At 39.8% G+C, this 17,551-nt stretch overlaps 1 protein-coding gene across 7 annotated transcripts in view; it reads left to right on the plus strand.

Annotated features, from left to right (window-relative positions):
• CIT (citron rho-interacting serine/threonine kinase) overlaps window positions 1-17,551 on the plus strand; it is a 99,412-nt gene that overhangs the window by 35,208 nt on the left and 46,653 nt on the right. For all 7 annotated transcript variants that reach the window (XM_039505792.1, XM_039505788.1, XM_039505791.1 and 4 more), the window contains exons 13-19: window positions 1,994-2,113; window positions 5,596-5,766; window positions 6,041-6,094; window positions 6,619-6,672; window positions 8,162-8,302; window positions 8,687-8,812; window positions 13,307-13,402. In XM_039505792.1, the coding sequence (XP_039361726.1) occupies window positions 1,994-2,113; window positions 5,596-5,766; window positions 6,041-6,094; window positions 6,619-6,672; window positions 8,162-8,302; window positions 8,687-8,812; window positions 13,307-13,402 (762 nt within the window). The remainder of the gene's footprint in view (window positions 1-1,993; window positions 2,114-5,595; window positions 5,767-6,040; window positions 6,095-6,618; window positions 6,673-8,161; window positions 8,303-8,686; window positions 8,813-13,306; window positions 13,403-17,551) is intronic.

Consider the following 17,551-nt stretch of genomic DNA (forward strand, 5'->3'; position numbering starts at 1 on the left):
GTAAAGAATAAAATTGTCAGACACATAGAAAAACATAAACTCTTGAGCAATAGTCAACATGGTTTCTGTAAAGGGAAATCGTGTCTTACTAATTTATTAGAGTTCTTTGAAGGGGTCAACAAACATGTGGACAAGGGGGATCCGGTGGACATAGTGTACTTAGATTTCCAGAAAGCCTTTGACAAGGTCCCTCACCAAAGGCTCTTACGTAAATTAAGCTGTCATGGGATAAAAGGAAAGGTCCTTTCATGGATTGAGAACTGGTTAAAGGACAGGGAACAAAGGGTAGGAATTAATGGTAAATTCTCAGAGTAGAGAGGGGTAACTAGTGGTGTTCCCCAAGGGTCAGTCCTAGGACCAATCCTATTCAATTTATTCATAAATCATCTGGAGAAAGGGGTAAACAGTGAGGTGGCAAAGTTTGCAGATAATACTAAACTACTCAAGATAGTTAAGACCAAAGCAGATTGTGAAGAACTTCAAAAAGATCTCACAAAACTAAGTGATTGGGCAACAAAATGGCAAATGAAATTTAATGTGGATAAATGTAAAGTAATGCACATTGGAAAAAATAACCCCAACTATACATACAACATGATGGGGGCTAATTTAGCTATAACGAGTCAGGAAAAAGATCTTGGAGTTATCGTGGATAGTTCTCTGAAGATGTCCACGCAGTGTGCACAGGCGGTCAAAAAAGCAAACAGGATGTTATGCATCAATTAAAAGGGGATAGAGAATAAGACTGAGAATATATTATTGCCCTTATATAAATCCATGGTACGCCCACATCTCGAATACTGTGTACAGATGTGGTCTCCTCACCTCAAAAAAGATATTCTAGCACTAGAAAAGGTTCAGAAAAGAGCAACTAAAATGATTAGGGGTTTAGAGAGTGTCCCATATGAGGAAAGATTAAAGAGGCTAGGACTCTTCAGTTTGGAAAAGAGAAGACTAAGGGGGGACATGATAGAGGTATATAAAATTATGAGTGATGTTGAGAAAGTGGATAAGGAAAAGTTATTTACTTATTCCCATAATACAAGAACTAGGGGTCACCAAATGAAATTAATAGGCAGCAGGTTTAAAACAAATAAAAGGAAGTTCTTCTTCACGCAGCGCACAGTCAACTTGTGGAACTCCTTACCTGAGGAGGTTGTGAAGGCTAGGACTATAACAATGTTTAAAAGGGGACTGGATAAATTCATGGTGGCTAAGTCCATAAATGGCTATTAGCCAGGATGGGTAAGAATGGTGTCCCTAGCCTCTGTTCGTCAGAGGATGGAGATGGATGGCAGGAGAGAGATCACTTGATCATTGCCTGTTAGGTTCACTCCCTCAGGGGCACCTGGCATTGGCCACTGTTGGTAGACAGATACTGGGCTAGATGGACCTTTGGTCTGACCCGGTACGGCCTTTCTTATGTTCTTCTGGATGAAAAATGATATCCTCATTAAGTAGGTGACAGGAGCATTTGTCTAAGTTGAAATTTGTCAGACACATAGAAAAACATTAAAGGTTTTGCCCAAATCTTGAAACAATGTTGCTGCCCCTTTCTCTTTAAAGTTTAAAAAAGAGTAAAGGACATAACTGAGTTCAACAGCGGGGAGAAAAATAGCAAGTCATGGTGGTAATATAGCATCAGCTAAGTGCCAGTGCTAGAGATGTGAATAGATAGTGCTAAAGGATGGATAATTAATGTCGCTGAGAAGTCTCACTCACTGTGTGTGCTCTTTGACTCCACACCTGGTCTACAAGAGTAGGGTTTGAACTAACATCTCTGTGCAATAGATGGTATTTGTAGGTGTGTTGCTTTTCTATGGCTGGAAAAATTGAAGTTCGGTAGCAGTGAATTTGCAAGTTTCCGTAATTGGTGTCTTAATTTATGTTGTCTCACAGTATTTGAGGAGAAGCTTTGTGTTCCTTTGACTGGGATATTTCTTACACAGTAGTGTGCAAAGGGTCTATGCATTGAACATTTTGCTTTCTGCAGAGCTTAAAGCGAAGCCTGGAACAGGCACGGATGGAGGTGTCTCAGGAGGATGACAAGGCACTACAACTTCTTCATGATATCAGAGAGCAGAGTCGAAAACTGCAGGAGATCAAAGAACAGGTACAACTGCTTCTTGGGAGCAGAACAGCTGACAGTAGAACTCACTGCTTGTATTACCTGGTTCTGATGCCAGGAATGTATTTTATATTGGTGGGATGCCAAGGCTGTCTGTCTGTCTGAGGGGATAGGGAGCAGGAGGGAAGAGTTTCTTAAACAAAGTAACTAAGAACAAATTTGGACTTGGGTGTGTGTGTGTGTTTGCAAACATGCATGGTCTCCAGCCTTCCTATATTATTTTGCAGTCCATCAAGCTGATCAAATGAAATCTTTGCCTAAAAACCAAATTAGGAGAAAGTTGCAATCTTTTGTGAAACTGACATGTTGGAAAAATCCATTTTAAGCAATCAAGTTACACAAGTTAACAAGGGTTAATATTGCTTTCACCTAAAGCTCATGAATCCTCACATGGGAATTCTGAATTGAGGGAGAACCATATTAACCCATATCTTGTTTTAATTTGACCATTTTCAGTGTCTACTCAGCTTTGAATGTGGCTGTTTTTCAAAATACTCCTATGTCGCTGAACTGTTTTTTCCAACTTAGCTTTTTTGCAGAGAAGATGTTTGTTCAGATAATTTTTTTCCTTCAGAAAAGTGGTAAAAAAATCATTATTCTGTGAACTTTGTTTTACTGGGGGTGGAGAGAGAGCTTAAATGAAAAATACAACAAATAATGTTGGGTAATTTTAAGATTAAAAATAGTCTACCACACAGAACCCATTACATTCTATAGTGTAATGGAAACACATTATATTGAGAAAAAGAAATTGAAATTTCTCCGGAGTTCAAACAATAGTTGGCAATCATCTACTGCTTTTCATCTTCAAAGCACTTTACAAATATTAACTGACTAATGTCTTTGTGTCTAAGACTCGTATGCACAGAACCCTTGGTAATAGCTCTTGTCTGGAGACTTATCTTATGCAAAATTTAATGAAGTGCAGATAAAACCCTCAGGATGTGGCAGAACCATATATACAGCTGAAGTATTCGTTTTGCTGGTTGTTTTGGAAAATGACTGTGTTCTAAGGCTAGCTACTTTGAGTGCTGTTGCTGATTTAGTAGAGTTGTTTTAAATATTTGTTATATGTAGGATGTTTTTGGATGATGATTAGGTTGCGAAAATGTACAAACTTATTTGTCAGAGAGGAAAAATAAAAATGTTGTTAAAACTTGCATCCCAACATGATTTGAACTCAATATCTTTTAACACAGATTTTGGCTAAGATTCATGAGAATGTTAAGGTGCTCCTTAGGTCACCAGAGGAAATTGTGTCTAAGAACCTACTACAGGGTTCCTCTGAGTTATTGTAAGCTTAGGTGCTAGAATTCTGCATAAACATGCAGTGTAGAATCTGTTCACTCGTACTAGCTGGTCAGTCTTGGCAAATAAGAGGGCTTGGAGCATTTCTTTCAGGAAAAGGAAATTAGGGTCTGAGACAGAGGATGGAGATCCTGCAGGGAAAACACTAAGAAAAGCCATGTTTGGGAAGAATCCTGCTGAGGTGGTGGTACTTAAGTTACCAACAATGGCAAATCCCACAAGGAGAATAAAGTTCAAGTATTTGATATTTCAGGGTAATGCCATAAATTCAACATCAATTTGGGTACAGTGTATAAAGAGAGCATTATTATTTCTGACTTGGCTTCTAGACATTACTTGACTTAGTATATTTTTATATGACATTTTTAAATCTCTGGTTAGTTTTCACTTCAGCTTTTCTGAGTTCAGTTGCCCAATGTTGGATGCCTTAGGTTAAGATGTGGAAGTGGAAGTGTTGTGTGTTTGAGTTGTGTGGCATTTTCTTCTGATCTTAGTATATGATGTGCTTAAAGAAACAGCCTGGATAGTATCAAGAAGCAAGAAAAACTGAAATTTTATTTAACTACAAATTCATTAACTTTCTCAATGGCATGTGAGGCCTTGCTTATAATTCCTTTGTCAAGTGATTGTTGCTCTAGAAATTGAGCATTCTTGGAAATGCTGATCCAAATTGTGATCTCTGAGCAGAACAAACTTCTTCCAAACATTCTGCATCTTTCTTTGCACAAATCCATTGATGTGAAAGGATATTTTGAGCTAATGCATGTTTGCATCACCTATGGTATAAAAGCTCCAGCCCCGTCCAGGGAGAAAATACTTGGACTTTAACAGTTGGACTTGGTGGGAGGATGGACCCCAGCTAAGTCCCCTGTTGGTATTATGAACCAGAGAGTCACTCTAAGGCAGAAGGCTGCTAGTGGCAACCTCCAGCCATATGTGGCAGGAAGTGCAGAGAGCAGAGAATTAACTGATAAATATGACTTTGAACACAGGAGAAAGTAAAAGTAGTGGGTGAATGGGCAAGGTTTGGTAGGGAGAAATGAATAATAGTGTGCGTGTATATGGACTCTAAGAAAATAACATGGAAAGCAAGATCTGTTATGTCCTTTCTCCCATTCCTTTGTCTGTGTTGTGTACTTGCTTAGCATACTCCTGGTGCACATGCTCCCCACCCACCAGATAGATATAAAATCAAGCTCTTTAGGAAAGGGACAATATTTGTTTTCTTGTAATCACTTGTATATTTAAAGGATTATACAAATGCTTATTATGTAATAATAATCAACACTTAGATTCCTATACTGAAGATTTCATTGGTCACCCCAGGATCTATCTACACCACTTCTCACCTTGGATGCTTGCCCTAATTGGAACAATTAGTCCAAATGTTCTTTCTGTTCTTTGATTTTTAGGCATTGCACTTTTCCAGAATTTTTATTCCAAATCCTTTATTGTAGTTTAATGGAGGAGTGCACTACAAAAAATAGTAGCCTTTGGGGGGGCGGGAAATGTGACTCCTAGAGGGTTATCCTCCAAAGGTAGCATTTGATATCAGACTACCGCTACTCCCATCAAGAATGATAGAGGACTTTTACTTTAGGTTTAATATTTTTCTTTCCTGAGCTATCAAAAGAAACCAATAAACTGATGGTTGGAGGCCACAACACTTTTTTTTCTCCTTTTCATCCACCCTGACCACCCAGGTTTGTAGTAATTCTCATGTTATCAGTCTGAATAACTTTGAGAGAATATATCTGGGTGTTTGACAGAGAGACAAAACTCAGAAGCATATGTCTATATAGATCACTAACCTTCAGGGAGAGAAATAACATGTAAGTACTTTACTATTTGTTTAAAAAACCATGGGTGTGTTTCTGCAGTGGAATCCCCTCAAAATAGATTTTTTTGGTTACATTTCGTATCTTCTCTGAGGTAATGGCTTGGAAATGACATATTGGCTCTGTCATGAAAGACACAAGCCAGAAAGGAATGGATACTGTATTCTGTCTGTCTCTCACCCTTTTATTTCATGTTTTTGTCCTCTCTTTACATACTTTGTCTGCTTTCTGCCTAGTCCATATAGGTACTATCGTATTGTTTGCCACTCTCTGTCTTTCCTCTGTGCTTTCCAAAATGTAATGTCCCTTTTCCTCTCACAGGAGTATCAAGCCCAGGTGGAAGAGATGAGGTTGATGATGAATCAGTTAGAAGAGGATCTTATTTCAGCTCGTAGACGTAGTGATCTCTATGAATCGGAGTTGAGAGAGTCACGATCGGCAGCTGAAGAATTCAAACGTAAAGCTACTGAATGTCACAACAAACTACAGAAGGTAGTGAAGGCTCCCTGGGAAAGGTGTTGTTACACTCCTAGTTTCTAGTGTGTGTTGGCTGGGATTTATAAATGAGTTGCATTCAAGTCCTTGGAAACTTGGTACAGGTTGTATGGTTGGAAGCCATTTTGTATTACCAGTATGGTTGGAACAATTTCATTTATTCCCTGTAAAGCTGTTTACATTTAAACTGCCTGAGGTTATGATTCTGGGTGAAGTCCAAGATCCTACAACTTTTCTTCAGAGTTATACATTTTATATTTTTAAATTACAGGCTAAAGACCATGGGAAAACTGAAGTAGGAGAGCTGTATTCCAAACTGGAGAAGGTATGCTTCCTTAGTGTCAGTAGAGTTTACTGCCCAAGCATATTATCACTATCAGAAACCCAGAACATCCATGGATAGTCAGTGGCATGAACAGACTGCCATCCTCTTTCTCTGTGGGACTGACTGTTCTGTGTGATTTGATTTAAAGCTGGGCTTGGTCAGGCTGTTGTCAACTGAACTTATAGAGTAGGTATGCCAAGACAAAGCTATTATGAGCAATCTGTGCCGGAGGTGAGTTAAAAGAGAAACCCTGTATGTATCATTATGAATGAAGAATAGCACATGGAAAATATGATGATTCTGAAAAATAAATTTATTTAGTTCTGCATGCTGTTGCAAAGTGATTGATTTATTTAGTGACAAATATGGCAAATGGTCTAGAGGAAATTAGGAGCAGGAATGCATTGGATCATCTGGCAGGTTGGAATTATAGGGAGAAACAAAGATCCTGGGAAGCAAGACTAAAATAAATAAATCACAAGTATGGTGGACATTCATTTTTTCTCCCTTGCATTTAACTGTAGATCAATACAGAGCAGCAGACCAAAATCCAGGAGCTGCAGGACAAGCTGGCAAAGGTAAAGTCAGGGGTGGGGTTAGTGAATTTTTCACAAGGCTTTCCAGCAAAACCCTAATGCAGGGGAGATGTGCACTGTTTCATAGTCAAAAATAGAATTAGTCACAGCAAGAGGGGATGTCAGAGGGAGAAAGTGGGGGTGGGAGCCGGTATCTGAAATCAGAATTCTCAATATGCTTTCTGCTCTTGAAATGTGTCAACAGTGTTTATTTTTACAAATGAAGCTGAGTCACAACAGGAATAGTGCGCAGAAATTCTAATTTAAAAGACCAGCATGGGCGTACAGCATCTAACACGCTATCCTAACCTTTTATTTCTGGAGACCTAGGTTCATGTCTTGCTAGTTCAGCAGTGAAATGTATTTTGGTCTTGGCTTACTCTCCCAGCATACTTTGGTATTAATCATAAAATCACTTCTCAATTAGCAATCTCTACTCTGTTGATAGGTCAAACAGTAGAATGCAGGGGACTGGACTAGATGACCCATCGAGGTCCCTTCCAGTCCTATGAGTCTATGATAAGTGTTCATGACAGGATTAGGATACATTAGCATCTGGAGGAAGTATACACAGTGCCTACCTTGCTGTAATCAGTGCTATCAGTCTCACTTTAATGGGCACTGAAATTCCAGTGCACCCAAAAGGGCTATGTATGAGAAGACACTATACCAGCTAATACATTGCTAATGGTGGTTCTTTTTGGGGAGAGGAGAGAGCTAGCTGCTTCATATCTGTCTGGGAGCATCTGAAACCCCTTCCCACAACTAGTCTGCTGGCCTTTTTGGCTTTCCAGAAATGGGGCTTCTTTAAGGAGAATAAATCTGTAGTGTGAACATTGAGGTCAAAACAGTATGAGGATGTCATTTTCATCTCAGTCCTTCCAGCAGGCCACCAGTTTTCACCATTACTGTCTCATTCGTTTCAAGAAATGATGTGGCTCAACACAATGTTCTCTCAGCACTTGAACAGAAATATATTTGTGAATCTTGTCTCAAGGGATTAGGCTGAGTTTGTGGACTAGGCTTGAGCTCCAGTGCAAGTAGAGCAGTAGAAGCTACTGGTACAACAAGACAGACCTGTAATTCTCCTTCCCTCATGCTCTTTCCAACATTTGCAATAGCTGAAGTGAAGTTTGGAGCAGAAGTTTGAACTTGGATTCTTAGAGTTTAAGGGCAGAAGGGACTACCATGTCATCTAGTCTGACCGCCATCACAGGCCACTAAACACCTATCAGCCGGCCTAACACCAGACGTCAACCAGAATTAGAACAAAGTATTACAGCCCTCAGGAGACTAAATGAAATATTCCTTCACATGGTTGGATGTTGTGCTAATTCTAGGCTGCCAGACCAGGCTTTTATAAATGTTTTGTTCAGCATTCTGAACATCTGAGGTTGCCATCATACTGTACATGCATCTGTTACTCTGAAGACTTTGTGTGTGTGTGACTTCGTACTAACATTTACTGATATTTTTTTTCCTTTTGGTTTAGGCTGTGAAAGCCAGCTCTGAGGCAACTGAACTTCTTCAGAATATCCGTCAGGCAAAGGAGAGAGCAGAGAAAGAGTTGGAGAAATTGCAGAATCGGGAAGACTCTAATGAAGGCATGAAAAAGAAACTGCTTGAAGCAGAGGTGAGCAGAGAATTTCTGGCTACACTGGACTAGTCAATAGGATGTAACTGGGCTTAGAAACCCCTACTTGTAGAACACTGAATACCCAGGATCCCTGTAACAGCTTGTCAGAGGAGAGAGATTAGAAAATAGCAGTTGATTATTCATTCTTTTATAAATGTATTTCTCTGAAGAATACTTACTGGGAGGCTTTTTGGTGTTGTTTTCCATCTGGATTCAACATGAACATGTGACTAGGTTAAGTCTTTGGGAGTGGGGATGATTTTGGATGTAGAAGAGGACCACATACTGATGGCTTCAGCTGACTTTTCCTAGTGCCTGCTCACTGCTGTTTGATGATCAAAACTTGTTTAGCTTAAATGGCAGTTCATAATTGCTCTGCAGGAACGGCGCCATTCTCTGGAGAATCAAGTGAAGAGATTAGAGACTGTGGAACGCAGAGAAAACCGACTAAAGGAAGATATTCAAACTAAATCTCAGCAGATACAACAGATGGCAGACAAAATTTTGGTGAGCAGGGATGAAAATGAAATAAAGGGAAAGAGTATGCCACAGTGAAGTGGGAAGAGAAGACATAGAACTACATAAAATCGGGTGGGGGTTGTTGAATAAGGGAATTGGATGTTGTATAAATTTTATGTTGGAAATAACTTCAGGGCACAAATTCTGCTGCCTGCAGTGTTAATTATAAACTAACTCCTAGGCATCTATGATCTCTTACCAAATGACTTTTTAAAAATCCCAGTTGCCTCAATAGAAAATTTTCCAACTCAATTGTATTAACTCACTAGTATGCAATTCATTTCCTACTGTCTATTTCAAATGCATAACTTTCTTAATGGTCAGTGCTGGGTTGTGTAACAGTGACATCTTTCGTATTTAACTTTGAAATCCCTTGCAATTTAATCCGACTTCTATCCCAAATGCTTACATTTTGCAGAAGAACAAAATTAATCATCAGAACTGTTTTTCTCTTAAAATATTTGTCAGAGATCCATTCTCACCCACATACCTTCCCCACTATAGTTGGAAATTTCTTGTTTTTCTTGTTGTTAGATCTGTTAAGTCTTTTTGGTTAATTTAGTCTAAAGGGAACCAAACAGAGAGTACTGCTGGTACTTTATACCTCCCTGGGGGAAGAAGCCATTGTCTTGTGATGAGGCAGATGAATAAATGTGTGCTTCTCTGATGAGTTCTCTTCTACAAATACCCATTCAAACAGTGGGTTTCCTTCTGCAGCATAGGCTGTAGGATCTAGACCTGTCAGTCACAGGGAAGTGATTTACTGTGCCCTCGGGAGCACTCCCCACCGTCAGTGAGACTGCTTTCAGAGACAAAATATATGTTACATATATCTTTCTTGGTAGTTGAGTTTATCAACTATCTATCTTTCATTAAATTACCTTTCTACAGTGCCTGAAGGAGACCCAAAAGATGTATTGAAAATTAAAAATGATCCCCTACCAAAGGAAGGGTGTAATGGTAAACCTGACTCATTTTTTAAGAGGAGAGATCAGGATAGTACATATTTAGCTTCCCCTTAATAGCTAGGTTCATCATTCCAGCAGTAAGTTTATAACAGCAATTCTAGTCTGAAGGAGGGCTAATTAAAAATGTGGTGTTGAAGGAAAAAGGTCACATATTTGGCGTCGTTTGTTGCTTTTAGCTTGAATGGAGGTCAGATGAGACTGTAATCTAGAAAAGCGATAGATATGGATTCTCTGCCCCTCCCCCACTCTTTCTCTTGGGGTTACTACCAGGAAAACTAAGATGTTAAACACCCTTGAACAGGTGGTTGTAGTCCTGACTGCAGGAGAACTGGAGACATACCCTGTGTGAAGGCCCAATGGGAATGTATAAATAGCCTTAACTGAAGTTGATAGGTGATCTATAATTGATCTAAGAAATAGCTGCATAAATGGATTTCAAGATCAGAACCCTTGAGGCACCATAAAGGTGGTAGAATAAGGCCCTTGGCATTGTTCTGTCTTTCAGCATCAGGGCATGATAAGTTTAAGACCACTGCTTGCTGGGGTACAAAGCCAGCTTTATATTCAGAGACCATGTAACACATCAAGACTTGTTGCATAAGTCTCTTGTGTGTATTTGGGCATTTTTGTTTGAGTTTTATTATTCTCCATAAAAAATGGAAGGGAATGCAGAAATATAATTTCACTGTTCAATGGGCCTTGTTTTGGATCTGTAGTTTTCTCCATGTTTACATAGAATGTTGGACCATAATGCCCTTATATAACACTAAAGCTCAGTGGTTTGAGCATTGGCTTGCTAAACCCAAGGTTGTGAGTTCAATCCTTGAGGGGGCCATTTAGAGAACTAGGGTAAAAATCTGTCTGGGGATGGGTCCTGCTTTGAGCAGGGGGTTGGACTAGATGACCTCCTGAGGTCCCTTCCAACCCTGATATTCTATGTTCAAAAGCAACTAAGACAAGCAGGTCTGGAGTTTCAGGGGTCTCTTCCTTAAGTCCTGCCAGTTCTGACTTGGAGAGTTATCCCTCTTTGGAGGGCAAAATAGAAAATGAAGTTGGTTTTTGCTGATTGCAGTTAGAAGGTTTCTTTTTATGATGTCTAGAGTTTTTGCTCTACAGTTTGGTGAGATCTGGACTTCTCTGAGGAAGCGTTTTGGTTTTTTTCTTTAACCATAAATGCCTTATGTTTCTCCTGGTGACAAGACAACTGGCAGAAGACCTGAGTCTGAAGATAGGTCAGATGTGGACCGTTGTTCTGTTGGCATGTTCCTGTAGCGGAGAGGGACCTTTTCTGTGAATTATTTTTTTTTGCTACAGTGGCAGAGTATATGGGGTGGTGGGCTGAGTCAGATATACATACCTCTGTCTGAAGACTCCTTAATCCCATGAGGCAGCTGGTATTGGGCATTTTTTTACAGGGACTCTGATGAACTGTTCTTTGGAGTGATGGGGAGAAGAGGATGGGTGGAGATGTAGGAACAGGTATGGCCTCTGTTTCTTCTAGTTTTGAGGGAAGAGAGAAATGGAGCCAGGTGATGAGCCTTCAGAAGAAATGGATGATGGCTTTCTCTGAAGGAATTAACTCCTCCGGTTGTACTTGATTAGCCCTGCTGGCCTGTCTGTAGATGAAGAGAGCCACAGGAAGGAAATGCCAGGTTCTGAAGCATAAAAAATAAAGGGCAATTTATTCTTTGCTGCTTGGGAGTAGAGATGGCTGTTCTCAGTGGCGATGATGAATAAAAGACGGGTTGGGTGCGGGGAGCTGAATATGAACTGCTGGAGAAGATTATCTGAAATAAGAGACTACATTTCTATGCCCACACTGCAGAGGACCACTACAGGAGCTGGCAGAGCTTCTACTCTAGCATCAGCATGTGCGTGGTGGTAACTCTGAAGCTGCTGCTGACCTGGTTCTGTGATTCACTATTTGGACCTAGACTGTGTGGGCCTGTGTGAAAGCTTAATTGGCTTCTCGGTACTAGAAGACGTTTTCCAACTGAAGAAAACAATAATGCCCCTTCCAGGGTGCCAAATTTTGCAGGCTCCTTCTAGATGACTACTTTTTGGCAGGCTTTCATTTTTGTAGCCCGTGTGGTAGAGGGTTGATGCTGTGACTGGATCAAAGGAACCTTTGTGTGCTCCCAAGATGGTTTCCTGAGATAAGAGAAAGGAAGATCGGGGGGATAGAAAATGCATGTGTGTTACCTAGAGAAATGTCAGGGAATCAATCCACTTTCCAGGGTTTGTCAGGTCTGGATCTGCCTCCTGTGCTGCAGAAACTGCTGGAATGGCAAACCTAGCCATGAAGGAGAATAATGTTCTCTGAAGTCTCAACTATTGAGAGCAAGCCTCAAGAAAGGAGACTCTCTAGCTCTACCTTAAAGACCAACTTCATGAACAAAAATGCCCCCCCCTCTACCAAACTGGCTTACCTGTGAGAGACAGGGCCATTTAACTTATTCAAGGCTGTATTTTGTGTGACTTATGTTCCTTCACCCTTGTGAGCCACTGAGGATAAAAATATTTTTTTTTGCATCTAATATATAACTTATAAAACACTTTTCATCTTCAAAGCAATTTATAAATATCCATCCTGGCAACAACCATGTAGGGAGGACAGAGAGGATTATCCCCACTCTACAAATGGAGAATCTGAAGCATAGAAATTAAGGCACCACTGCACTGAGAACTACACTGATGCAGAGGTTTACCTGCATGATCCTCAGTGCAGAATCAAGGTGTAAGTGGATGGATCACTTGATGATTACCTGTTTGTTCATTCTCTCTGGGGCACCTGGCATTGGCCACTGTCGGAAGACAGGATATTGGGCTTAGATGGACCTTTGGTCTGACCCAGTATGGCTATTCTTATGTTCTAAATGATATGCCCAAGGCTAGAGAGAGAGGGAGGGACATTATGAAAAATGAGACTAAACTCTCAGGAATTCCCTGTCCTCTATTCAAATCACTCTGCCACATGTCTTTCCCTTGTTAGATATCCATCCATATATTTGAAACCTTCACCAGCCAATCTGATGCAAAGGAATTTAAAGTTAACGTCAAGATGATTCGGTTTTTTTTGTCTATGGTTTCAGAATCCCATCACACATCTATCATTCATAACTGCTCATTATCACAAACCATTCTGGCTCCATTTTGGGGAATGCCTTAATTTTTTTTGAAAGCAGATTGGAAGGGGCAGTACTGGCTCAGGAGGCAGCTCTTGGTGGAGGTGGAATCTACTTCTTTTTTAAACATCTCTTTACCCTTTTTATTATACTACCTAACACTAAAATAGGATAACTGATATATCTATCTGCCTATAAGGTTTAATGCTGGTGATATGTACTTACATAATGGTATCTCATGCAGCTGAGATCCAAGGCCTCATAGATTTATACTAGAAAGCCTTAAAACCAGAGGGAATGAGTGTTTTGTACATGTACTGTATATGTATTTATAAATTCTGTATATTATATTTCTATATATGTCTGACATAAATCTTTGCTGTGTTCAGGAGCTGGAGGAAAAGCATCGTGAGGCTCAGCTGTCAGCACAGCATCTGGAATTGCAGCTGAAACAGAAAGAGCAGTTCTGTGATGAAAAAATCAAAGTAAATATCCCTTTTCATTACCTTCATACTCTCTTTTATAGGTGCATTGGGCTCTGGATTATCCCCAAACAGCTGCTTTTGGACTCTGATCCCTTGTCCTCTGCTTCCTTCTTCATTTCTTCTGAGGGTTGAATGAAAACTAAATAATTCTGCTTTTCTAACCTGTGCCTGTCATGCTCTCACTTTTTGTGTGAGGCTGCATTATCCATGTAGGCTTTGTGAGAGCTATATGAATCTAACTGTTAACAGACCATTCTTTTAGAACGGGTGATTCTTATTCAGTGCTTGTGGGAAATCAGTCTTTCAAAAAGGCTTTTAATTCTTCCTGATGATCTTGCTTTGATCTGAAGAGCGTTAACGCTAGCTTTAAAGCTTTAAATTTAGTAAACACAAAAGCACTTTTGAAATTCCACCTCCTTGGAGCTGTAACATCTGCCAGTGAGTCCAGGGATCCACCCACTCTGAATTTTTTCTCTTCTCTAGGATATTTTAAGAATTGTAACAAACAGTTGAAAACATGATTATAGATACCACCTAAAATTAGGGAAACCATAGAGAGAGAGAGACAGGATTATGTAGTCAACTTCAGAATTTATCTAAAAAACCTACAGTTTGTCATTCAGCAAAAGTATTCTTTAAGGATCTCTGTGCCTTCCAAGTGTGATCTTTTCCCACTCTTTGTCATTATGATTTATTACATTTATATAGCACTATAAATTTACACAGCATTTACAAATGTAAAGGCGTGTTCACTGGCCCAAACAGCTTAGTCTGAATAAGATTAGACTTCAAACAACTGTCCAGGAGAGAGAGACTATGATGATGATGATAAAAGAGAGGAGGAATTTCTTGAAAAAAAATACTGAGTAGTGGAGGGTGCATGGCAAAATGGAACAAGCATACTTTTCAAGGCAGGAAGCCAAGAGTTGGATGTTAGAAAGGAGACCAAAGAAGTGGTAAGGTGAAAGGATTGAAAAGAGTGTAAAGAATAGGAGGGAGCAGTAGAGGGAAATGAGAGCCAGGGTATAAATGGGGCAAGATTATGTGGGCTTTGGTAAATGAGATGAGATGACAGTGAAGGGATTTAGGAGGTGGGAAGCATGTATTTGGAGCAGAAATAATAGTAATGGGAGGAAAAACTATAATGAGAACCTGGATTTGGGAGAGGAAGAGCGAGAAAGGTTGAAGATTATGAGCATGGGAGGCACTAAAGATAGTGGAGTTAACAGTGGAGCTAGTGCATGGAGTAAGATTAGGAAGGAAGATGTAGGGAAGAGACTAGACGGAGGGACAAATTCAGTTTTGGAGAGGGGGAGAGTGAGTTTGAAATGGTGGCTCTTCCAAGAAGAGATGTCTGAGAAACATTGGAGTTGTGACAGGACAGAAGAATTAGAACGGAATCAAAATGTCAGTTGTCTCTTTGAGTCCAACCATCGCTACAACAGTAGTCCATCAAGTCCAGTCCTCCTACTCCTTTCGTGGCTAGGTTACTGATTTGAATTCAGATCTGTAGTCACTGAAACTTATAGTATTATGAAAGCTCTTACGTACCTCTTATGTATTTATTTTGGGGCTGTTAAGCGATTAAAAAAATTAATTGTGATTTTAAAAAAATTAATCGCGATTAATCGCGCTGTTAAACAATAATAGAATATGATTTATTTAAATATTTTTGGATGTTTTCTACATTTTCAAATATATTGATTTCAATTACAATACAGAATACAAAGTGTACAGTGCTCGCTTTATATTTATTTTTTATTACAAATATTTGCACTGTAAAAAAACAGAAGAAATAACATTTTTCAATTCATCTAATACAAGTTCTGTAGTGCAATCTCTCTATCATGAAAGTTGAAATTACAAATGTGGAATTATGTAAAAAAAAAAAAATGCTTTCAGAAATAAAACAATGTAAAGCTTTAGAACTGACAAGTCCACTCAGTCCTACTTCAGCAAATTGCTCAGACAAACAAGTTTGGTTACAGTTTTCAGGAGATAATACTGCCCGCTTCTTGTTTAATGTCACCTGAAAGTGAGAACTGGCGTTCGCATGGCACTATTGTAGCCGGCATTGCAAGATATTTACATGTCAGATGCGCTAAAGATTCATATGTCCCTTCATAGAATCATAGAATCATAGAATTCAAGATCAGAAGGGACCATTATGATCATCTAGTCTGACCTCCTGCAAGATGCAGGCCACCCTTGAAGGCGAAAAATGGGAGGAAGGCGAAAAACCTCCAGGGCCATTGCCAATCTTCCCTGGGAGGAAAAATTTCCCGACCCCAAATATGGGCGGTCAGCTGAACCCGAGCATGCGGGCAAGACTCTCCAGCCAAACCCTCTGGAAAAGGTTATATCATACCATTCACCCATTATACTATTATCCCCTCCATAAACTTATCTAGCTTAATCTTAAAGTCATGGAGTCTGTTTCCTCGTTCACTGTTTCCAGTAGTGCACTCCTCTGATGATTAGAAAAACCTTCGTCTAATTTCAAGAATTTCCTTCCTGACTGACAGTATATCCTGTTCGTATCCGTCCATTAGCACTGAGCTGAAATAATTCTTTTTCTTCTCCTTCTTTATCCTCTGATATATTTAATATATGTAATCATATCTCCTCATAATCCCTCTATCTCTTCTTAACAAAAAGAGCTCCAAAAAAAACTCCTTTCTCTCCCAGTTTCTTTCCTTTCATTCACTTCGGATCATTCTAGATCATTCTCCTCTTCTTTGTTTGTTCCTGTTCAGTTTGAATTCATCACCAAAACACACAACAAACACACAATCTCAAAAATAAGGTCTGATATAACGGGACTAGCACCTCACCCTACTGCCCCCTATCCTTACTAGAAGCCTAATGCTAAATGATTTTGCTTTCTTTTTTTTTTTGCACATCCACATCACATCATCATCATCACTCATAACCATCCTCCTCCTAGGTCCCTCTCCTCCTCCTCCTTCTCCTCACTGGTCCCTCCCCCTTATAACTAAAAGTCTTGTTGTTAGACATCCTAAATGCATAACACACACTTCACACATTGAATTTCATCCTGTTAATACTACAGTTTACAAGGTCATCTATCTAATCCATGAATAAATATATCCCTCTCCTCTCCTCGAAATTCAACCCCCCCCAACTGTCATCCATCCATAATCCTTATCAGCCACCTACTCTCTTGGTTTCCAGGTCAAATAAATTGATTGAAAAAAATCGGAAAAAAAACCGCCTTGAAACTCACACTGGTAACCCCCCAACAACGGACAGTCCCCCCCTTACTACCCTCTGCAGTCTCCCTTTAACCAGCTCCTTCCACACCTCTTTTTCATTTCGATCCCCCCCCTTTCCAATTTTTCCAATAATTCTTCTTCATGTACCGTATCACATCGCTTAACTGAATCCAGATATATGATATATGAGATCATTTCCCTTAAAAAAAAAATGTTACTCTCTCAAAGAAGGAGATCAAGTTGGTTTGGCACGATCTACCTTTCGTAAATCCATGCTGTAAATTCATCTTTAACCACTGTTCTAGAGAACATTTGTCCACGGTCATGATGGGTTCTGCTTGATAATGATCGAAAGCAGAGCAGATAGACGCATGTTCGTTTCCATCATCTGAGTCAGATGCCACCAGCAGAAGGTTGATTTTCTTTTTTGGTGGTTCGGGTTCTGTAGTTTCTGCATCGGAGTGTTGCTCTTTTAAGACTTCTGAAAGTATACTCCACACCTCATCCCTCTCAAATTTTGGATGGCACTTCGGGTCCTTAAACCTTGGGTCGAGTGCTGTAGCTATTTTTAGAAATCTCACATTGGTACCCTCTTTGCGTTTTATCAAATCTGCTGTGGAAGTATTCCTAAAATGAACATGTGCTGGGTCATCACCCGAGATTGCTATAACATTAAATATATGGCAGAACGTGGGTAAAACAGAATAGGAGACACAGAGTTCTCTCCCAAGGAGTTCAGTCACAAATTTAATTAATGCATTATTTTTGTAATGAGCATCATCAGCATGGAAACGTCCTCTGGAATGGTGGCTGAAGCATGAAGGGGCATACGAATGTTTATCATATCTGGCACATAAATACCTTGCAACACCAGCTACAAAAGTGCTATGCGAATGCCTGTTCTCACTTCCAG

Source organism: Mauremys reevesii, linkage group 18 (assembly GCF_016161935.1).
Source record: "Mauremys reevesii isolate NIE-2019 linkage group 18, ASM1616193v1, whole genome shotgun sequence".
NCBI lineage: Eukaryota > Metazoa > Chordata > Testudines > Geoemydidae > Mauremys > Mauremys reevesii.